The sequence below is a fragment of the Notechis scutatus genome, chromosome Z, assembly GCF_049901735.1.
Source record: "Notechis scutatus isolate UNSWTSFEM ecotype Mainland chromosome Z, rNotScu1.2, whole genome shotgun sequence".
Classification (NCBI taxonomy): domain Eukaryota; kingdom Metazoa; phylum Chordata; class Lepidosauria; order Squamata; family Elapidae; genus Notechis; species Notechis scutatus.
The window spans coordinates 84,821,228-84,845,456 of record NC_142025.1 but is presented as its reverse complement, the minus strand read 5'-3'; the positions used below and the strand labels follow the sequence as shown (position 1 = coordinate 84,845,456).

Below are 24,229 nucleotides of genomic sequence, written 5' to 3'. Positions count from 1 at the left end.
ACCGGGCCTGCGGAACAAGCCTTACCGGGCCGCTGGTTGCTGGGCGCCGCCATCTTTTTGGTAAAAAGCGCTTCGGTGAGCTTTTCCGGTAGAAAGCTCACCGGAGCGCTTTCATATAAAGATGGCGGCGCCAGCGCTCGGTGAGCTTTTCGGGTAGAAAGCCATTTCTACCCGAAAAAGCTCACGGAAGCGCTGGCGCCGGCATCTTTTTTGACGAAACAGCGCTCCGGTGACGTCACTGGAAGCGCCTTTTCGTCATAAAAGATGGCGGCGCCCAGTTGACGCTGCGCGATACCGGGCCGCGGCGCCCAGCTGATGCCGGAACCGGGCCGCGGCGTCGAAAAGGTTGGGGATCCCTGTATTATGGTCCTACCAGTTTTTGTTCACTGGCAAGTTATATTTGTTGCACATATTACAATGCACCAATGTTGCTACTTTGTTTTTACTTTACTATTATTTTAGTCAGCCTGTAAAATCATCTTGCAGCAGCTAATTAGTTGGTGCACTGTTTCTTCAGCTTGTGCTTGCTGCTCCATTTTAATAAAAGTAACCCCAAGTGTAGCACATTTAGCGGGACAGAACTCCTGTACAAGCAGTATTGCAGAGTCCTTTCATCTGAAATGGTATAGGACTTCCTACCTGATCTGGGGGTTGGGTTAGAAGACCTTCACAGTCCCATCCAGCTCTATTATTCTATTACTCAGTTCTGCTCTATGTACTTCGCAGCTGGCTGAACTTTTGCATTAGATAAATCCACAGCTTCATCAGACAGTGATGGCAACTGTTTGCTAATTACTGGCCTATCCAATCTCTCTGCCTACTCAGATGGCAGTCCATCTGGTTGTGTTGGGGCTGACTGCTTTTATCTGTGGGCAGACAAGTGGCAGATAAGTGGCAGACTTCTAGAACTGGCTCTGGCTTCTTATCATCAGGCTCCTCCTCTTACTCAAGCTGTGTATGTGGGCAATGTTGAACAGCTATTCTATTTCAGAAACTTTTTTTCTATACAGCTTCAGATCATCTATGTAAAGGAGAAAGTCTGGCAAATGCTTTTGATGTTTGCATGATTTATTCAGTACTGTTGACAGAGGAATCAATGCAATAACAAATAGTAATGGTGATAGTGAATTTCCATGAAAGATGCGCTCCTTGATATTAACCTTCCCTAGTCTATTACCATTGACCAACAATTTTGTCTTCCATTCTGCCATTGATCTTTGCACAAAGTTTCTGATGTGAATATTGACTAGGTACTTGATTATTCAATCACATGAAAAGGAATCAAATACCTTCACATAATCAATTCATGCTACATTCAAGTTGATCTTCCTTCTCTTGCAGTTTTCCAAAATCATCTTGCCAGGAGGAGCTGATCTTTTGCTCCCCTGCTGTTTGTGTGTTGGCCTTTCTTCTTGGGTAGCTAGATGCTGTTGGACTGCATCAGCTACCACATCAGTTAACAATCTGGAAGCTGTGGGTAAGCAGGTAATTGGCATATAGTTGCCTAGTGCTGCCTTTTTTTGTTGAACCTTGCATTATCAGGTAGGCTTTACCAGATATTAACCAATCTAAAAGTTCATCTCTTAATTTAATAATTGTTTGGTGATGAGTGAGTGTAGACCAATTGGACATTTCAACCCAAAACCATGAAGTTCATCTTCACCTGAAGCTGATAAACTCTTGACCTTTCATGCTTTTTCTCCACCATTTCTACTATTATTACAAGTTCAGCCTCTTTTATTATTCTTATCCACCTCTTGTTTTCAAATTGCATCCTTGTACATTTTAGGATTGTCTGATAGTTGCACCCAGAATTGCATTGTTTCTTCTTTGGCAAGTGCTCTTTGGCAGGTTCATTGCAGAATCTCCATTGATATTTCTGACTTGATTGACATTGGAGATTAGCTGAATTAATGATAACTCCAAATGTTCAATCTGCAATTCTTAATTTCTTTATTCTGTTCTATTTCAGATGCTAATTTATCATATGTATCATTAGTATTTATCTTAAAAGAATTGAATGTTACTTCCATATTTTCATTTGTTGCTTGAATTATATTAAAGAGATTATCTTCTATTGTATGAAACCCATCTGCAAGAAATTCTTAATAGAATATAAACTTTAGTGATTTAGTTATAGAAAAACTAATAGAAATATACAAATAAATACAAAAAAGACAATAGGACATATTCATAATAATTTATCACTCCTACAGTTAACCACAATTTTATCTAAATATTCTGTTCTGTTCAAAAGGGCCTTTGATAGAAAGAGTGCAGTCTTGCTATTAATATGCAACTTTGTTCCCTGCAAAATATTACCAGATGCCTTTGAATATACACAACTCTGTCCTTATGGCTGGACTTGGGATAGATTTATTCATTCCCCAGAGACATTTCAAAAAGTAAACTATCCATTTCACTATATCTACTACTGTGGGCAAGAACCCTTTAGAAGAAATGGAGTAGCCCTTATAGTCAAAAGAACAGTGGGAAAAGCCTTTGGGGATACAGTCTTAAAAACAACAGAATGATCTTCATTTGAATCCAAGGCAAACCATTCAACATCAAGTAATCCAAATCTATGCCCCAATCACTGATTTTAAAGAAACTGAAGTTAACTATGATTCTATGGTTCTATGAAGACCTACATCACTTCTATAACTAATACCAAAAAAAGATAAAGAGAATTGGAATGCTAAAATAGGAAATCAAGAGATAACCAGAATAACAGGCAAACTTGGCCTTGGAGTACAGAATGAAGCAAGGCAAAGATTAACAGAGTTTCATCAAGAGAACATAATAGCAAAGATTTTTCCAAAAACCCAAGAGGTGACTCTACATGTAGACATCACCAGATGGTCAATATCAAACTCAGAGTCATTATGTGTTTTGCAACCTGGGGGTGTCTATGGCTCAGATCATAAGCTTCTTATTTAAAAATTCAAAGTTAAGTTGAAGAAAGTAGGAAAAGCCACTAGGCCATTCAAGTATGACCTAAATTTTATCCCTTATGAATATACAGTGGAGATGATGAATATATTTAAAGGATTAGATCTGGTAGAGAGTGTCTGAAGAACTATGGTGAAGATTCATAACATTGTACAGGAGGCAGCAATTAAAACTATCCCAAAGAAAAAGAAGTGCAAGAAAGCAAAGTAGCTCTCTGATGAGGCTTTACAAATAGTTGAGTAGAGAAGGATAGCTAAAGGCAAAGGAGCAAGGGAAAGATGTATCCAACTGAATGCAAATTTCCAGAGAATAGCAAGGAGACATAAGGCGGCCTTCTTAAATGAACAGTACAAAGAAATAAATAAGACAATAGAATGAGAAAGACCAGAGATCTCTTCAAGAAAATTGGGAGATATTAAGGGAACCTTCCATGCAAAGTTGGGCATGTCAAAGAATTAAAATGGTAGAGACCTAACAGAAACAGAAGAAGTGGTGGCAAGAATACACAGAAGAACTATACAAGGAAGATCTAAATGTCTCTAATAACCACGATGGATATGATTGCTGACCTCAAGCTAGACATCCTGGAGTGTGAAATTAAGTGGGCCTTGGAAAGCATTTCCAACCACATAGCTAGTATTCCAGCTGAGCTATTTAAAATCCTAAAAGATAATGCTATTAAAGTGCTGCAATCAATATACCCGCAAATTTGGAAAACTGGCTATAGCATTGGAAAAGATCAGTTTATGTTCTAGTCCCAAAGAAAGGCATTGTCAAAGAATGTTCAAATTCCATACAGTTGTGCTCATTTCACATGCTAGCAAGATCATGGTCAAAATCCTACATGGTAGATTGCAGCAGTTTGTGAACCAAGAACTACCTAAAGTATAAACTGTGTTTTGAAAAAGACAGAGAACTAGAATTGGATTATGAAGACAGCAAAGGAGTTATAGAAAAAATCTGCCTCATTGCCTAAACTAAAGCCTTTGATTACGTGGATTACAATGAACTGGCTAGTTCATAAAGGGATAGGAATACTAGACCATCTTATCTTTCTCCTAGGAAACCTGTATGGGAGTCAAGAAGCAACATTTAAAACAAGATATGATTGGTTCAAAATAGAGAAAGGAGCATGACAAGGCTGCATATTGTCACTTATTTAAGTGTTTATTTAATTAATATGCAAAATACATCATTTGAAATTTTGAGCTGGATGAATCACAAGCAGGAATTACGATTTCCAGGAGAAATATCAACCACTTTAGATATGCAGATGATACCATTCTAATGGCAGAAAGTGAATAGAAACTAAAGAGGCTCTTGATGATGATGAAAGAAGAGAGTGGATAAGTTGGTCTGAAACTCAACATTAAAATAATTAAGATCATGGCATCTAGTGCCATTACTTCCGGTCAAATAGAATTGGAAGAAATGGGTGGGATGGATGGCAGAAATGGATGGGGAGGCAGCAGAGGCTGGGCACATCCCATTTTCATATCCCTCTTCTTTGGCGGCAGCAATAGTGATCAGGCTGTTCGGGGTGGCAGCGGTGGTCAGAGGAGGTGGCAGGAAGGTGGCATAGGCTGGAAGCTTTCCATTTTTATACTCACCCACGAGTGCTGCTGAACCAGGCCGCTTGGAGTTTGGTGGTACTGCCAATGTTTGGTCCTTTTGGGGGCAATGGTGGCAGGGGTATATGAAATTGGGACATCCCTGGCCTCTGGTGCCTCACTGCCACCCACTACTCCCACCCACAAAAGACTTGAACATTGCTGTTGCTGCAAAATGGCCTGAACTCCAAATGTCCCAGAGTTTGGCTTGGCAGCAGCAGCAACAAGGAAAGTATGAAAATTGCACCCACTGCTGCCACCCCAAATACGGCAGTGATGGCATGTGTGAAAAGAGGGAAGCTCCCAGCCATTGGTCCCACTGCTCTGCACTCTGCATTCTGCCCACCTGCTCCCCCACCCACCTGGTTCTCCCTCCAGTGGGAAGTCTCTGGCCATCACCATAGCTCTGTGCTCTGCCTACTTGCTCATTCCCCCCCCCCCCCACAACTCTCATTCTGTCTGCCCATAGTGAGTTGTCTCCACAATGAAATGACCATGTTGAGTCACCCTGCAATGACTTGGTAATGGTCAGTTAGCAGAAGTGACTCAGCAGTGGAGAACCAGCTGCACTGAGCTGGTCACACTGAGATCCTGGTCCTTGGAGTCAGAAAGAGTTGGAGATGACTAAGTAACTGAACAACAAAAATTTATTTCAATAAGTCAGCATTTCTATATCCTCACAGTTCTGCACTATATGTGATCATTGGGACTATTTGACCTTTATGATTGGAAATAGAGAACCCATATAGCTATGGTTGGTGAATTATCTTATGGCATTGGCACACGCTGTAGCCCTTAAAAATTCTTCTTAAAATGAGGCAGCCAGGAACCTATTTCTGTGAAAGCCAGTATAAGTATAAGTAAAAATTGACTTGCATACATTCCCTATCTAGGCCCTAGTCCACCTCTTCCTGAAAACAACTACTTTAGTTTTGGACTTGTCTTCTCATCCCTACCTGGATATAAATTATAAATACTATATTATCTGCATAAAGCAGAATGATTAAATATCTTTGGGCACATACATATTGGTTGAATGAAGGGACTTTTAAATATTAACATACAAACTAAACAAATGGTATATATCCTTATGTGACTTCTTTATTGGTACTAATTTTCTGTTAATAACCTATAAAAATAAACTAACTTTCTGTTAATAAACTGATAAATTGTTGATCCTGTGCATAATTTTAGGCATAAGTTTCAGTATAAAGCCTTGATTAAAGAGAGGACACTAGAGTTCATGCTTAGTCAATAAGTTTCTTCCAAAGCAAGTCCTTGTTCACTAAATCAAATATTGTGATGAAGTCTGTAAAAGTTGTAAACAGTTGGTTTCCTGTATATTTTTCTACTAGATGACATAAAATGAAGCTGTTCTCCATAATGGAGTGACCAGACCCAAATATAATTTGCTCTTTGGGTAGCAAGTTATTTTCAATTACCAGCATCAAATTTGTATAAAAAGATATTTGGCTATGATGTCAGTTAGATTAATTGGTCTATAATTTATCTCTGGTCTAAGACTGTAATAAACTGTTTGATTGATTGATTGATTGATTGATTGATTGGTCTATAATTTGAAGGATCACCATTATCAACCTTTTTATAAATGATGACTACAGTAAAGAATTCCCAACCAGCTGGAATTTGGCAGGAAATATTTATATGAATAAATAAACCTACAAGTAAGAAAGCCCATCTGTCAATATGACATTTAAATAATGGAGGTGGATAGAAGATTTTCTCCTGGAATGATAAATCATTTTGGGGTTCTGCTAATCCACTACAACTTGTGTCAGTGAATAATTGGCTGTAATATTCCTTCCATATGTAGGCAGGTATGGAAATCCAAGGAGAACTACATTCCCGTAATATTCCTGTGACTAAGTGTCAGAAAAAGGCTGGTTTTTTGGCTGCTAATTCTTTGTTTACCAGAAAGAGGACAAATAGTGAGGCTTCTTAACACTTGATAATTTTGTTGTACTCTTGTCTAAATGGAAGTATGGTAATGTAATTATCATTTGATAGATGGTTTCCTGCTAAACATAGCTATTATTTTTCTTAGTTAAGTCAAATCAGTGAGGGCCCTTTATCTGGGATCTTTTCGGGGATGCCTTTTCAGTTAAGAATTTTCTTAAACCTACATTTTGGTTTTCATAGGATGTAAGTACAGATATTATATTTTTGGAAAGTGAAGTTACTATGTTTACCAGAATCGGGATTTGATATTTCATATATTCAGTCAAAGCCCTCACATCCATTCTGGCACATTTTATCCTGGTGGACCTCTAGATCAGGCATCCCCATCCTCTGGGCTGTGGCCCACTCTCAAGCCAGGGCCTATTCCCAACCAGGCCATGTGAGTGGTGGGCTGGTGCACACATGCACACAACTGAACTTGTGTGAATAATGAGCCAGGGTGTACATACACACAGCTCAACCTGTGCAAGTTGAGCTGCGCATGCATGAGAACTGGCCCGACACACAGCCTGGTTCACTTCTCCCCCACAACTAGCCTGGTTCCCTTCTTCCCCACAACAAACCTCAAAGGCTGGGGACTGCTGCTCCAGATAATGTAAATCACATGTATAAATTTGATGTGCAGTCTGAGTGCCTGCAGAATTTAATAACAACTGATTGATGGTCGCTATTATCTCTTACGTAAAAAGTACACAATTGTGTTTAGAAGCAGAAATTACTTGAAATGAAAGAAATGTATAGAGGAATCAACTGTATTTCCTCCATCTTTGATTCTTCTTTATTATTCCTTCTCATTTAGGAAAAATAATACTTTATCCTATGGCCAAAATTTTTATTTATTAAATTAAAACAAAATTTAAAATATTAAAAGTAGACTTTAAAACAAAATAACATTCATTAATATTTAAAACAAAATATATTAGCCAACTACTACTGTATGAGAAGAAAAATAACCATAAACAAATATTATCCATATTATTTTTAATAAATGTCAAACAATTAATTCACACATAATATTACATTTGATTGCCATTCAAAATATTCTCTATGTTAGAACTCTTTTTTAGTTGAAAAAATAATAAAACAAATTGGCAAATATATATTAGATCAAAGGACACAAAATAGTAAGGGCCAGAAATATAAGGATATCCCCAAATTAATAAAGCTTTTGAATGTACAATTGCATTTGAAAAAAATTACATCAAATCAATATTCATTTTAAATTTCTCAAAAAAAGAATGATAATAGTAAGCCTTTGCTAACTTGACTTTTTCAAGTTTTTCAACAGTCCACTTTACAAATAAAAATATTAGTTCTGTGATAAGTTAAAACAAGATCAATAAGCTTATTAAATAGTAAGAAAAACCTGAAAGAAATAAGAAACATAAATATAGTTTCATAAATCCTTATGTTGAAGTTCCTTCATGTGATTGAAGAAACAATACTAGAAAAAGTTATCTACTTGAAACTAGGATACACTGGTTGAAGCAAAATATATTTAAATAAACAAACAAAATAGTAATATTCAGAAACAAGTAAATCAAAATTAATAACATTATTAGGAATATGGATGACTTAAAAACAATTAGATTTGTATTTATAATCAATGTAAGTTTCCCTTTAATTTTTTTTACATAGAAAGAGAATCAGAAACAAAAAAGTAATCCTTACTGTGTTGGTAAAATAACTGTTCTTTCAGTGATTGTAATTAAAAGTTTCAATTCCAAATATTAATAAAACAAAGATGGTAAGATGGTAAGCAGGAAAAAAACTGCCAAAGTAAATATAGAAAGCTAGTCAGTATGATAAGCTATCTTCTAAAATGTAGAAGCGTCATAAATCTAAACAAAGAAATTTCAGTGGAGAAGGTTTGGGGAGAGGGAAGGGGTTCAAGAGAATCCAGCCAATAAAAATATATTTAAATTAAACTTAAGATCTTTCATAGAAATCTTTAATCAGCAATAGGCCACAATAATTAAAAATTTATTTAAACATTTACAAACCTCTGGGCTCACCCGCTAGGAATAGCCCCCAGAAACAATTTCTTATCTGCTAGATTCTTGAACAATTGCTTAGAATACATCCTTCTACAATTAGAAAGAATCTCAGACTCTGTGCTGTAGATTTTGGTAGCTCCTAGTAGCCGCCATCTTGAAATTTATTTTGAATTATTTAGTCTTTCTGTATTTCAGTTAAGAAGCATTTAATATATTTTTGACTCACAGAGACATAAGGTATCATGTGAGAATGAATAGGATATATCCCATAGAATTTTTTTTTTGTTACCATTGCTCTGCCTGTGCGTTCCTCCTCCCCTCGCCAAAAAAGTTAATTTTTTAAACGATCAAAAGATCGTCATTCTTAGCAGAAGAATTCATGATACTTCTGACGTGATATTTATGCAGATGGTTTGTACCCAGTGCATTCTTTATGTGTTTTCAGATTGTCGATCTCTTGCTCACCCATGGTGCAGATGTTAATATGGCAGATAAACAAGGTCGGACTCCTCTAATGATGGCAGCTTCAGAGGGGCATTTGGGCACTGTGGAGTTCTTATTGGGACAAGGTTAGTGTTGAAAAATTATAATAAGACCAAATATTCCAGAATGCATATGTCTCCTCCCATTTTTATAAATCATTTTGTTCATTCTTTGATTCTGTAACATAGCATTCATGTGCAACAGAATAGTGCTATTTTCAACTGAGGCCAGAAGAGTTTATTTCAAAGTCAAAACATTTTCGTTGCAATTGGGAATTGCCTTATTTTCAGCCAATGTTTTATGTTTTGGAAATATTTTGGATATTTTTTAAAAACAACTTTTCAGTGATTTATTTTAATTTACAACACATACTTATGTGTTTCACAAAACTCCATCCACCCACTGCATCTACGTAGAAACACTCTCTTATTTTTATTTTTGTAATCTCATACTACCCCGAATGTAGATCACTCTGACTAAATATTGTCACCAGGAGATTAGATTATCAGTAATAATTTGTACCAAAAGTTGGGAACCACTGTGGCTTGTCTGTATTTCTTTTACAAGAAAAGAGATAAAAACACTCTTCATTATTGTACCAATCTTCAGTGGGATAAAGATCTCTCTATCCATCTCTGATTCTGTCTAATCTATATGGTACCCATCTTAATTAGGTAACTCTAGACAGTTTACCCCAAACAAAACTACCCTATCAAATAGCTGTAAGGTAATACCAATTTTAAAACTAGCTGAAGCACCTCATGGAACTGGTAACAGAATAAAAACAAAAGAAACATACATCACTCTAACAATATGTCCCCTTGAGAAAAAAGCCTATTTCTTCAAAGTCTTTCAGAAGCCCAAGTTTTCTAGATCTCAGAGGGGAGGCTGTTATATATGGTAGGTCCAATGATATAGAAGGCCCACTCCCTGGATATAAGTGGTATTATTTCAGATAGTGGACCTGGAGTATGTTTGCTCTGCAAATTCTGATATAGAAAATGTAGAGCTTAGTATGGCGTAGTTAAGGATGAGTTTAGAGCCAGGCTATCTTTCTATTCTCTTGCAGTATTTTTCTGAGGTATCTGATAAGTTTGATAGATAAAATAATAGGATTTTAAGGGTATCAGGCAGAGGAAGGAAGAATGTTGAAAGATAAATTGGTAACCACAGGAACATGGGGAGATCATATGTGCTGCTCCCCCCACCATATTCTAGTCTGCTTATTTCCTCAAATCTTAGGTGTTTAAATAATTTAACTGATAGATGTCTAGGGGACATATACTAGCCATTCTTTTAGGAATAGTCCAAGATTCCATGACAAACATGAGGTTCTCCCTAATAATGTCCAGTCCCATTCATATAGAGGATAGATACTTGGCTTGATTTGTTTTTTGTTTTTTTTGCTCAGGACAGGAGGATAGTAATCTATGGAGATGGCAGTATATAGTTCTTTTAAAATGGACAAATAAATGGATGCCTAGGCAAGGACAACAACTAATGCAATCCCCAGCCTTATGCCCAAACTTGAATTCTGATTGAAAAGATAATCCATTTCTTCTAGTATGCTCTGTAGCTGACCAGTAAGCATAGCCCGAATAAAGTAGATGACATTAATGTAGAGTGGGAGGATCTATTACTAAAGTGTCAAGGAAATAAACATCATTTAAGCCTAGATGAGGAGAAACTGTATGAAAACATCTTAGACAAATACACTCTGAATTCATTCAAATATTTATTTTAAAAAAGGGAGGAGAAAGAAGCACATTCTAACTTGCAACATTCTGGAATTATAGCTGTTCTTAATAAAAGTAGTTTTAGGCACATATGCCTTCTGTTTCTTGTCTACAAAAGAGACAGCAATCATTTCCAAGAATAGTTGAATTCTGGGAGGGCTTCTTTTAAATGTGTAGGAAATGTCCCTTCTTAAAGCAGAGCATTGATAATCACCTAGAACCAGCCCATCATATATACATACACACACACTCCTTCTCCCCCACCAAAAAACAGGACAAATACTGTTTGAATCCAAGTCACAAGTAGCTGAAGAATACCAGAGACAACCCTGCTTCCTTGGAGTACACATGCAAAAATGAATTCCGGGTAATACATCACAATGCTGTTCCAGCCATTACATGGAGTCCATTTCCTCCAAGAGTCAAAAGACTGGTGAATTTGAGTTACTTTTACCAGCAAAGAACTGTGTCAACAGAAGCTTTGCATGATCTCTCCTTATAAGGGATGCTTGCTAGCTTAAACAAAACCATTGAACAGCACTCCATTGATGCACTAAGAGAGGAAAAGTGTGCTAAATCTGTTTTATTGCCATGACATAGGCTTAGATTTGAATTTGCCCTATTTCCACTTCTCATGTTTCTACGCCAGCATTCTAGGTCTTGCTTTTGTTGTTTCATCTATCTAAAGTCTGCAATAAGCAAAGCAGCCATTCAAATCAGTATATAGAAGGAAGGCATAAACATAAACAATTTCCTATAACCTCAAGTTATTTAGAAAATACAATTATGTATACTGTAAAATCGCTGAGACTCTCCCCAGGCATTTTCAGAATTGATATGAATTCATAAGGCACCTGAGATAGACCTTGTAATCTGTCAGTTTACCTCACAAAGATCATGAGCTGCAGTCAAGCTCATCAGCCTTGAGTCATTTCAATTAAGTGACCCTATAAATTAAATAAACTATTATTACCAGGATTTGGAAATTATATAATCATGGCACAGGGCTAGTTATAATGTTGTCTAAATCTAGATGATAATACATTAGCTCCAAAGCACTGATAAGGTCTGGGTATAATCATTTAAGTGTGTCTTGCCTGGAGTTTTCTGGAACAAACCCATATAATTATGGTGGCCATGAAATCTTTAGGTCTTCCCAATTCACTCTCTTAAGCGTGAAGGTTGAAGTCATCAATGCCAATAAGAGGGACATTTCATCACACAATGGGTGACCGATTAAGCAACATGGGCAGAGATGCTTTTAGACAACAAGGAAGTCAATAGATGAATTGGATCCCAGATTTCTGCCTCTGCTCTGGTAATCTCATAAGTAGGCTAAGTAAATATTCAATTATACATATGTCAAGATTTTCTTGTGGAGAACAATTTGACATTACATGTTGGAAAGGAGAGTTGGCAAGATTTGGGATGCAAGGAAAGACTGGTGAACCATAATGGATTATGCAACTTTGGCTGCTGAGTTGCCCAATTGACACTCATCCGGGGGGAGGGGAATTATCGTTTGTGGGACAATATGTTTTGGATCTCATTTTTGATCTCTTGTTCTCTATGTTTTGTTAAATTGTTATATTCTTCTCTTTTACACACCAAGCCCATTTTGGTTTAATGCAAGAATGATTTAACTGAGATGCTTCTGGAGAATTTATGATAGGAGAAATAATCAACAGATACCTTTTTCTCATTCTTAAGGAATGAGCAAAAATGCAGAAGAATATTACAAGAGTTTTGTTCCAATATAGAGTGAAACCATTTTCTGACCAAAAAATATTCTACAAGCTACTTCTGGGGCAACAAGCTATTTGGTAACATTTTTTTCTCTCGACAGTATCTATCAAGCTAATATAAGTAGTATTTCTTATAAATGAGATATATACAGTATATTCCTAAATGATTATAAGACCAAATCTTTATGAAAGATTGGTACAAGAATGAGGTGTAAATCATTTTACTTTGTGTAAGCATTTAAGCAGCTTTGCTTTTTTTCCTCCAGGCTCCTCAATTTCCTTAATGGACAAAGAAGGACTAACTGCTCTTAGCTGGGCTTGCCTAAAAGGCCATCTTTCAGTAGTGCGGGCTTTGGTAGAGAGTGGAGCTGCTACAGACCACGCTGACAAAAATGGGCGTACTCCATTGGATTTAGCAGCTTTTTATGGAGATGCAGAGGTGGTAAGTTATGATTATTTTTTTGTTTATTTGTTTATTTGTTATTCTGTAAGAGATTATAATTCATTTCTTTATCATAGCCATTGATTCGTATGGCACATAGACAATGCAGAAGATTGGTGTCCACTTTCCCTCAAATAATCTCAATTTGCAGTAAAATAAACTGAAACTAGCAAGTAAATGGCATGCACCATTCTTCATTTCATAGTTCATAGTTTGGAAAAAATGGACTATGTGATCCAATATTTTCAACTGCATCTTATAAAATTTAAAGGGAATTGAAACTTATGCCACCTTTGTCAATCTTTCATATTTAATTTAATATGTAGTTAATTGGGTTACTAACTGTCTTCTTAGACCACAGAAATGGTCAGCAATGAACAGCTTATATGCCCTTTTGTAAAGTCTGGCTATAACTTAAGATCACAATTTGCCAAAAGTGAACTTAAGCAGAGGCTTTGAAGAACAAAATCTAACTTTAATTGATCAATAAGGTTGGGGTAAAACCTATCCTCACATATACACAAGATAGATATGAGAGGAAGGCTACAAAGCATATGGAGAAATTAAAGTCTTCTTATACCTTTAAGATTCTTTGAAGTTGAGTAACTGCATTGTAAAACTCTCTAACTTAGATTTACATCTTTCCTGCAAAAGACAAATCCCTCTTCGGCAATGTTTATCTTTCATTACCTCTTCTCCCATTGTCCCCCTAATTGATCACAATTGACCACTTGAGGAGGCTATTAACAGCATACTTCAAAGGTGTGGATTCCTCCAAATGGAGGTAGTTACATTTCCAGAGAGGTACGTTTCATTCCCAGGGGGTGATGCCGGGGAGAAATCTATCAATCCAGGAAAACAGATGGATTCAGATTGATTTAGATGGGACAATCATGTGTCTTAATAGGAGAGGGGTGTAACTGATTGCAGGCATGTGTTTATAATTGTTTTACAACAAGTGAAAGGTTGAGGAAATTTTTTTTACAACTGGCAAGATGAGAAATGCCTATAGAGAATCTCTCTACTTAATGCTATAATATATTCTCTTTATTTATTATTACTATTCCCTTCACTTTAAATGTTAACTTGAGGACTGCATTGGAGGGCTAGAGAACAGGAACCGCCATGAAGTTACATTGTTAGTAATAAGCCTTGATGACTCCTACAATATTTCAAGTATATTGTAAATCCAAGCTTTCCCAGTATATTGTAAATCCCAGTGCCATTTGAGATTTTTGTACAATAGGTTGTCCAGTCTGACAAACTGGTCTGGCTTGTCATATTCCTCCAATTGATATCAAAAGAGATATTAATCCTAATGATATACTTAAACCTATATTTAGAAATATAGCTTACAATAAAAAATGATAAAAATAACATATATAAAAGAAACCTAAAGCCAAGGCACCTCGCGTTGTCCTGAACCATACATACAGTGACTTCTATGTGATGCACCACTAAAAACCTAGCCTTAATGTCTGTGGGAAAAGCCAGTTTTTTCAGCTTTCAAGAAAGCCAACAAGATCAGGGCCATCTGGATATCTGGGGGAAGTGTTTCACCAGGCAGGCACCATTACAGAGAAGGCATGTTTCTTGGATTCTGCAAGACATTAATGTTTTACAGATAAGACCAGGAGCACATCCATCCTAATGGATCTGATAGGATGGGCAGAAACAGCTATCAATAAGCAGTCCAAAATCTGTCTTTATATTATGTAGGGCTTTAAAGAATATAACCAGCATTTTATGAATCTGAAAGCTCAGCTTAATCACATAATAACATTGTTTCTGGATTATGCTGACTCAGTTGTTTGTTTATTTATAGGTTCAATTTCTGGTGGATCATGGTGCCATGATTGAGCATGTGGATTACAGTGGGATGCGCCCCCTCGATAGGGCAGTGGGCTGCCGCAATACTTCTGTTGTAGTTACTCTCTTGAAGAAAGGAGCCAAGATAGGTAGGAAGGAAACAAAGGGAATAAGCTACCTTTCATACCTTTCTTGAATATGAAAACACAGTATATTCCTGTGATATAGGCATAGCCAGTTTCAATATGCAGATGCTCAGCATTTCCGTATGTGATTATTGCAGTAGTGAATTCATTATTTAGCTCTTACAAACTAAAGAATGCAATTCATAATGAGGTCCTTGTCTAAAAATGAAAAGCTAAACAGCTGTGTTATGCTGGTATGCTGCCTACTAAACTCTGTAGGTGTTTCTAGATTTGAGCATTAGCTGCATATGCCTTTGTCTCTCTCTTAATTCTTGCATCACAAAATTTGCTGCTGCTTTGCTGCCTGCCTCTCACTGCTGCTTTTTCCTTTTTTTTAAATTCACCTTCATTCATTTTTTCTCCCTCTCCCACAACTTTGTGTTTTCCTCCTATCTTCCTCCCCCCCCCTCCACATCCCCCAAAGGCTGTCAGACGCTACCAAGTCGTCCAAGAGGTATATTTCACAGTTGTCATGGTCAAACTTGGTGGTCTAACAGCTCTGCCTTTTCTCTTCTACAGTTTTGCCTGCCTGTGTTCCATTCCCCACTCTTTATTTTTTCTTAACTTCAAATAATTATTTTTTCTTACTGCTGCAGAGAATAACTTGAATGCAAGACTAAATTCACTTACAAAATGCTGCAAAATATGTAAAACTCTCCAAATTTGTTTTCATTGAGTCTTCTGAAATGCTTTTCTACAATGATAAGAACTTCAGAAGCTGATAATTTACTGAGTGAAAAACTCATTCTGAAATGATTTCTTTGTTTATTGTTTTTGTTTTTGAAGACCAACGTAAGACAGTGCAGAACTGGACTTTTGAACTGCATCAGGAGAATGCACTTTTACAGATAAGAATTTAGTTTGAATTGAATTTTTTTTCGGAAACACTGAAGTTTTAAAAGCTAAAAGATCACAGATAATCAGAGTTGGAAGGGACCTTATAGATCATCCAGTCTAACCCTCTGCCCAAGCGGGAGACCCTACACCATTTCTGACAAATGGCAGTCCAATCTCTTCTTGAAGGTCTCAAGTGATGGCACTCCCACAGCTTCTGAAGGCAAGCTGTTCTATTGGTCGATTGTTCTCACTGTCAGAAAGTTTCTCCTTATTTCCAGGTTAAATCTCTCCTTGTTCAGCTTCGATCCATTATTCCTTGTCTGGCTTACAGGCACTTTAGAAAATAGCTTGACCCCTTCCTCTCTGTATTTATATGTATGTGTGTGTGTGTGTGTGTGTGTGTGTGTGTGTGTGTGTGTATGTATGTATGTATGTATGTATGTATGTATGTATGTATGTATTTGTTCCCCTCAAATATTGGAATACTGCTATCATGTCTCCACTGGTCCTTCTCTTCATCAGGCTAGCCAAGCCCTGTTGCTGCAACCGTACTTCATATGCCTTAGTCTCCAGTCCCCTAATCATCCTGGTTGCTCTTCTCTGCACTTTTTCTAGAGTCTCAACATCTTTTTTATAATGTGGTGACCAAAACTGGATGCAATACTCTATGTGTTGTCTTACTAAGGCTTTATAGAGTGGTATTAGTACCTCACTTGATCTTGATTGTATCCCTCTGTTAATGCAACTTAGGATTGCATTAGCTTTTTTGGCTGCTGCAGCTCACTGCTGTCTCATATTTAGCTGGTTGTCCACTAAGACTCCAAGATCCCTCTCACAGTTACTGCTTTTGAGCCCGGTTTCACCCAGTCTATATGTGTACTTTTGGTTTTTCTTGCCTAAGTGTAGGACTTTACTTTTCTCTACATTGAATTTCATTTTGTTAGATACGTCCCAGTATTCTGGTCTGTCAAGATCCATCTGGATCTTGAGCCTATCTTCTTGGGTGTTAGCTGTTTCTGCCAGCTTAGTATCATCTGCAAATTTGGTAAGTTCCCCTTCTATTCCCTCATCTAAGTCATTAATGAAGATATTGAAGAGTACTGGGCCTAAGACAGAACCTTGTGGGACCCCACTGCTTACTTCCCTCCATGTAGATTTAGACCCATTAAGGACTACTGTTGAGTATGGTTTGCCAGCCAGTTGCGAGTCCATCTAGTGGTGGTGCTATCTATTCCACTTTTTTCTAGCTAACTAAGAAGTAGGTTGTGGTTAACTTTGTCGAATGCCTTGCTGAAATCTAAATATATTATGTCCACAGTCTATGGACTACTAATCTGGTCTACTAATTTAGTCACTATGTTGAAGAATGAAATAAGATTGGTTTGGCATGATCTGTTCTTAACAAACCCATGCTGACTGCTAGTTATTACTTTACTTGTTTCTAGATGTTGGCAGATCTCTTTTTTTATTATCTTTTCCGGTATCTTCCCGGGTATTGATGTTAGGTTGATTGGTCTATAGTTTCTTGGATCTGTTTTTTTTTTCCTTTTTTGAAGATGGGAACCACATCAGCTCTTTTTCAGTCCTCTGATAGTTCCCCGGTGCTCCAGGATTTTTGAAAGATACGGTGCAGTGGTTCTGAGATGACCTCTGCCAGCTTCTTTAAAACTCTGGGATGTAGTCCATCAGGCGCCGGTGATTTGTGTTCATCAAGATCAGACAGGTGTTCTCTTATTATTATTTTTTGCTTATTTTAACTTTTATTTGTGGTCTGTCTTTTACAGTTATATTTTTGGTGGGTTGAGCTATAGTTTCTTTTTGCATGAAGACCAATGCAAAGAATGAGTTCTGCTTTCTCTCTGTTGCCTGTTACTTCTTTGCCGTCTTCTCTCTTTCGTGGACTGTTTCCTTGATGTTTTTCTATGTTGGAAGAAACTTTTTTTATTATCTTTGACTTTTATTGCAAGTCTTTGTTCGTTCTGAACCTTTGCTTTCCTGACTTTGTCTTTGCAGATTCTGGCTATCTGCTGATATTCTGCCTTAGTTGTGTGTCCTTCTTTCCATTTTTTGTACTTGTCCTTTTTTTCTTTCAATTTGCCAGAGAGATCTTTGTGCAGCCATGCTGGTTTCTTCTTGGATTTTTTGTTTTTCTTTCTCAGTGGTATTGTGCTGGTCTGGGCTTCCATGATTGAACTTTTCAGAGTTTCTGAAGATTCTTGAGTTGTTTTCCCCTTTAGGATTTTCATCCATGGAATCTTTCCCAAATTCTCTCTGAGTTTATTATAATCAGCTCTTTTAAAATCCAAGACTCTGATGTCATTGTGTTCTATTGCTTGTGTTTGCATTATGTTGAATTCTAGTATCGGTATGACATGGTCACTTTCACCCAAGGTTCCTGCAGTTTCAACTCCCTCTATCACTATCTCTGTAAGAATTAAGTCCAGTATGGCTGTCCCTCTGGTTCCATCCTCTACCTTTTGGACAACAAAGTTGTCAGCTAAGTTGGTTAGGAACTTATTTGATTTCTCACTTGGTGCAGAATTAGTTTTCCAATTGATATCTGGATAATTGAAGTCCCCTAGATTGTCACATGGTGACACAATATTGACACAGAAAAAAATCAAATATATCTGTATCAGATTTTGCATTGCACATCAATTAATTTATCTATAATGATATAGATATTTAATTTTAATTCTATTTAATATTAGACTTGTTCTTATTCATTTTTCTAGAATGTTTTCTTGGTAATGCCACTAAGTGAATATTCTCTCTTTGGAAATTACTCAAGTATTTATGACTGTTCTAAAATTAATTTAATTATAATACTACAAAGTATATATTTTATTCATTTACATCTACAAAGCCAACTTCTTTGCTGGGACAAAGTTGCTTCTTAAATTGACTGTAACAAGTTGTTCTCTCCATCAGAAATTATCTGCCCAGGATGTTTTCCCATTTTAGCTTTCCTCCACTGCCACCTTTTGCATTGTATGAGTTTTTTACCCATCATGCATCCTGTACACTACAGGTCCAGCAACATGGGCAATGGCCACTTCCAAACCAGACATCATGGTCATCCTGTTGAGCAAGTTGATGGAGGAGGGAGACATGTTTTACAAGGTAAGATGGAAACTGTGTTTTTATATTTAATAATTCGGCTTTTGTGTTAAAAAAAGAAATATTTATCAATCTTTGTTTATAGAGCACTGAAAATATATACCAGAAATTTTCTGAAATTTTAATTTATAACATAGGCAGTTATGACAAGATTTTGAACTGTTAAATAAACTACAATTCCCTAGTTACAAAGCTGAAAAGATATATTCATAGTCTAAATTTAGAGCAATATATATAAGTTTATGTATGTACGTATGTATTTAAAGCATTTATATAGTTAAACATTCATCATCATCATTTTAGCCATTGTCTATCCTCTGCAGGATGAAGGCCTCTTCCACATGTGTCCAACACTAAGTTAAATACTACATTTGCAGATTTTATGACCCATACAATTTTCTGTTATTACTGGGACAAAATACATTCTTTAATAAAATCCAAAAGGTCTTTTAATTGTCCGTGGTTTCTATGGCTGTTTCTTTGTGATAAATTGCCCAATCTGAGCAAAAGAATTTTCAAATACCTGAAATAGCTCTCTGGGACTAGGTAGTATTCTTTATTCTGAAAGTTAATATTAACATATATTTTATGTATGAAAAAATAACATTCAATCCAAGTTGTATATAGTTCAGGTTGAGGTTATGCATAGACATGATAATCTTGATATCTAACCATAATTAAAACATAAAGATTACACTGTGAAAATCTGTCTACTAATTTTAATTTATCACTTTTCCTTCTCACACACCATAAACATAATTTAAACAACTATGGCTAAAATTTTCTTGTATTTTTTTCCTTGGGGAAAAATCAGTGCTATAATAATTCATCCTTTTATAATTTTCAGGCTGCATTATTGTACGTACACTGTGTGGACCTGCTTGTAGAAACCTCAGTTAGCCTGGAATGCCACTGTGAGAATCTTATTTGCACTTGCAAAAGAGACCATATTGTATGAATTAGATTTTAGTCTGACTCATTCCCAATTTGTTTTTATGATGAAGTTTCTGATTTTGTCCTTTAAACTCTGTTAGACTGGACTGTCTCAATGATTACATCCTTGCAATTGCCTAAGAATGTTGCTCCATTTCTGCAGACTTTATTGCTGCCATCTTATGATTTCTCCTTATGATGAGATGCTTCCTGGTGAGGATTAAGGAAGATATACTTTTCAATTGTGACTTCCAGATTAGAGAACAATGTCCCTTATGGGATAAATTTGCTTCTAAAGTACACCAAATATGTTTTCAATATAGAATTCTTAATGAATTTGCTTCCATTGCTCCTTTTTAAAAATGGTGTTTATTAGATACTTTATTATATTGTTTAAATCTGTAATTTAGTAAATAGCCTTATAAACCAGATTCTAATTGTAATCATTATTTGAAGCTAGTTGATAAACACTACTTATAAGAAAATCTGATTAGCATTGAACTTTTATTGCCAGCACAGGTTAAATCTTTAATCATATTTAAAGCTCTTAGGAGAAGAATATAAACCATCATTTACATTAAGAAGAGTGAGACTGAAGTGGCATGAATGACTTTAGGCTGTTATCCTATTGTAATAAAGTTGTGAAAATTAAAATCATTCTATAATTATTTTGTTTTTAGGCCATTTCTCCATAAGTGCCAGTAAATGTCCTCTAAAATCATCCAGCCATTTTGAACAATATAAAATCTATTATCATATTTTATTTTAGGATCGCTAATTCTTTTTAAAACTGCTTTTATAATGAATGCTCTAATAGAATAATGGTTAACACACTTGCCTTTAAATAGAAAAGAACAGAAAATTCTTTTTTAATTACTATTTTTCCCCACAGTTTTCTGCTTTTCACTATGTTTTTTGGAGAAAAACGAAGTCTTGTAGCATACTGTTATAGGGTTTTGCAGTCACCTAAGGTATTAAAGTTTCACCCACAGTTTATTTAGCCATTTGGAAGCTGTGGGTAAAATCCTTCACTTCAGGTGATTGGAAAAATGGTTAAATGATATACTGCTGAACCTCAGTAAAACAAACAAACGAGAGTACAGGGAAAATAAGATTCTCATAGAAAGTTTACAACTCTTATATATTACAACATATTATTTTTCATTTGTTAAAAATATAGGGTTTTTTTCATGAAAAATATTGTACTTATGTTAATTTCTAATGGATTTAATATTATTTTTACGTGATTGAATAAAACATTTTCTTGAATGCATCAATTTTAATTTGTAATATGGTGAATATTGATAAATGTAACTCATACAAACAAAAGCTCTTTTGGGCTCCTCTTCTGTAATTTTTAAAATTGGAAGAGGGTCCAGAAAATAACATTTAAGAAACGTAGTTTAGAAGATGCTATCAATCCTGTTCTAGAATGCTATAAAGAAAACATCCAAATAAAGCATTTAGATTGCCTCCCATCAATCATCAGGAAAGAGTTTGGAAAAATCTTATTCTCTGCCTTTATTCATACCTTTTTCTATATTTCTTATTATTTTACTATAGCATTTCCCTAATCATTTTTATGTTTAAAAAAATAATTCCTCATTATTGAAGTTTTCCCTAGAACCCATAAGGATTTAGTTTACCTTCTTTCTGTCCCAATATTTCTCATTAGCATGTCTGATGTTCCATTTTCTTAGAGATCCAATCCCACTTACTTAAGTAATGTTAGCTAACTCACTGTTCCATATTGTACTACAAATAATTCAAAGAGATTTCCTAACCACCACAGGCAATCCTCAATTTAGGACTGGAATTTGTGTTGCTAAATTATCCAGTCCTTAATTATCACATGATCACACCTGATTTTATGACCTTTTTTCCATGATCATTAAGTTAATCATGTGGTCATTAAGCAAATACAGGTTCCCCCATTGAGTTTGCTTGCCAGAAGTTGGTTAGGAAGGTCGTGAACCATATGTCCCCGGGGTGCTGCAATTGTTGTAACTACATGCTGGCTGAATCGTAATCTCGTAACTGTGGAGATGCTGCAGTGGTCATAAGTGCAAGGACAAATCGTAAGTCACTTTTTTCAGCACCGTCATAACTTCGAGCGGTTGCTAAACTAACAGTCATAACACAAGGACTAATTGTTGTTATACATTAGTCCTTTTATTATATCAGCCTGGCCTCCTTTCTTGTATTTAAAGTTTGCTTTGGAATTGAACTTTCATTAAGTTTCATTAGGAGAAACTTGATAAAGATTTATTAGGAGATTTGATAAAGATTTTGGGTAAGGAATCTTACCATTTCTGAACTGCAGGGAAATCATAGTCCACTATGAAGATGTAGTGTATCAAACCAAAAATATTCTTCATGGTAAGTGTCTAATATTCCATTATCTCCACAAAATAGTAGTTGTTGCTTTTTCTCTGCTATTCCATTTGTCTACTAATTAATTCACCTTTTTGTGAAAAACAAATAAAAACTTCATAATTGAAAACTGTATAACAAGAGAACATCCAGTGCATCTTAAACCATAGGCTAGAAGAGATTATTAGGTCATTTTACATGTCTGTTAGGTTAGAGTGAAGTATGTGCTGAATAATGAAAATTATTGGGAGTTATTGCTTATTCTTCCTCACTTTCCTTACATAATACTTTCTTAATATGTACACTGTTTAATCGTTCCACAAAAAGTATATCTTAGCAAATTGATTCTCCAATAACAGCAAGAAATATAAAGGTATACAGAAAAAGAATCTGAATTGTTTGTAAGAACAGAGCTTCTATTAACGATCACCAAATTGATAAAATTTATTCTCTAAGGAGAATAACTGATATTCCTTGTTTATTTCTAGAACCTTTACAAGCACATTCAGTTTCTTGATCTATAACTCTTAACCACTGTCAGATTAAAAAAAAACTGAATGGTTCATTTACTGTTTGACATTTTATTAGAAAGGAAAAGTGAAAGAAGCTGCCCAACGGTATCAGTATGCTTTGAAGAAGTTCCCCCGAGAAGGGTTTGGAGAAGACCTAAAAACTTTCCGGGAACTGAAGGTGTCCCTCCTTCTCAACTTATCACGCTGTCGAAGGAAAATGAATGTAAGTGCCCTCCTTCTTGCAGCTTATTCCTGAATGTGATCCTTTCCCAGCTTCCTTTCCTGTTCCTAATCATTTCCTAACCAGACTCTTACCTATATTCCTAGAATGGCCTTAAAACCTCCACCTTTTTATAACTTGGTTGTCCTTCACAGAGCACTGGCGTTTTCTAATTCTGAAACAGCCAAGCAATAGTTTAGGATTTATTAACAATTAAACAATTAAAAATTCATAAGTTTATGAAAACAGCTTCCTTTCATTTTTTAAAAAAATATTTGTTCGTATGCAAATTGAAGGATGCTGGTAGATATAAAATATTGTCTTTTCCTTCTAAAGCTCTTGCTTTCTCTTAGAACAGTGACTCAAGATGCATAGGTTACACTCTCCTTACATATGACAGTCTTTATGCTATTCAAAAGCCATTCATGTTTAAAACAACATAAAATGTGTGTTTGTGTGCATATAGTAGAATACGGCGGTGAGAGAGAAAAGGGAGAACTTTTTATGTGAGAAATTATATAATAATGATTTAGAGATTGAGATGTATAACAATAGGTTAGATTTTAAACAAATTTTAAAATAACAAGAGATTTTACAGTTGCAGCCTTGCACACTTGAATTCTAGCTAAGTTGAAAAACTCTTTTATTTTAATGATAGTGTAACAAAAAGTTCAGATAAAATCAAATATATCTATTTCTATCCCTACTCTTGGAATTTGGAATTTATCCCTACTCTTGGAATTTTGAGAAATGTCACTTAAAAGTTTTAGTGATATTGTTTGAATGGTAGCGTTATACAACATAAGCTTGTCCATGCTGCCCATTTTGCCATGCCTCTCCTTCTATATACTACTGGCCACACAAGTATGGAACAACTACCTAGAGAACTTTCATGTGTGTACTTCTGTATCTAGTTAGAATCCTTCACATAATCATAAAGATAATTATTAGGAATTGTTGGTTATGTCCAGATTATATAATATATCTGTATGTTCCCCTCACCTAATTTCTTCAACACTCAAGACAGTTCAAATGAGCCAACCCTAAGAATATGGGGAAAATAAAATTAGGTTATTTTTATAGATAGACACACACACACACACACACACACACACTCACACACACACTCCTATAACCTATATATTATAAGTTCCACAACTTGTTCATGTCAATGGTCAGTATGGAGTCATAAATTATTTCAAGTTATTAGTATTAAAGCCCTAAGAAAGTTACAAATAGAAAAAAAATCTTGAAGTAGATTTTACTATTTCTAGGGTGGAATAAATGATGATACA

The 24,229-nt window shown here is 35.7% G+C and overlaps 1 protein-coding gene across 7 annotated transcripts in view; it reads left to right on the top strand.

The window, feature by feature from the left end:
• The window catches only part of TANC2 (tetratricopeptide repeat, ankyrin repeat and coiled-coil containing 2), a 370,844-nt gene that overhangs the window by 326,317 nt on the left and 20,298 nt on the right, over positions 1-24,229 (top strand). For all 7 annotated transcript variants that reach the window (XM_087947472.1, XM_087947477.1, XM_087947475.1 and 4 more), the window contains 5 exons: positions 8,985-9,108; positions 12,770-12,945; positions 14,771-14,903; positions 18,808-18,899; positions 22,791-22,937. In XM_087947472.1, coding sequence (XP_087803598.1) covers positions 8,985-9,108; positions 12,770-12,945; positions 14,771-14,903; positions 18,808-18,899; positions 22,791-22,937 — 672 coding nt within the window. The remainder of the gene's footprint in view (positions 1-8,984; positions 9,109-12,769; positions 12,946-14,770; positions 14,904-18,807; positions 18,900-22,790; positions 22,938-24,229) is intronic.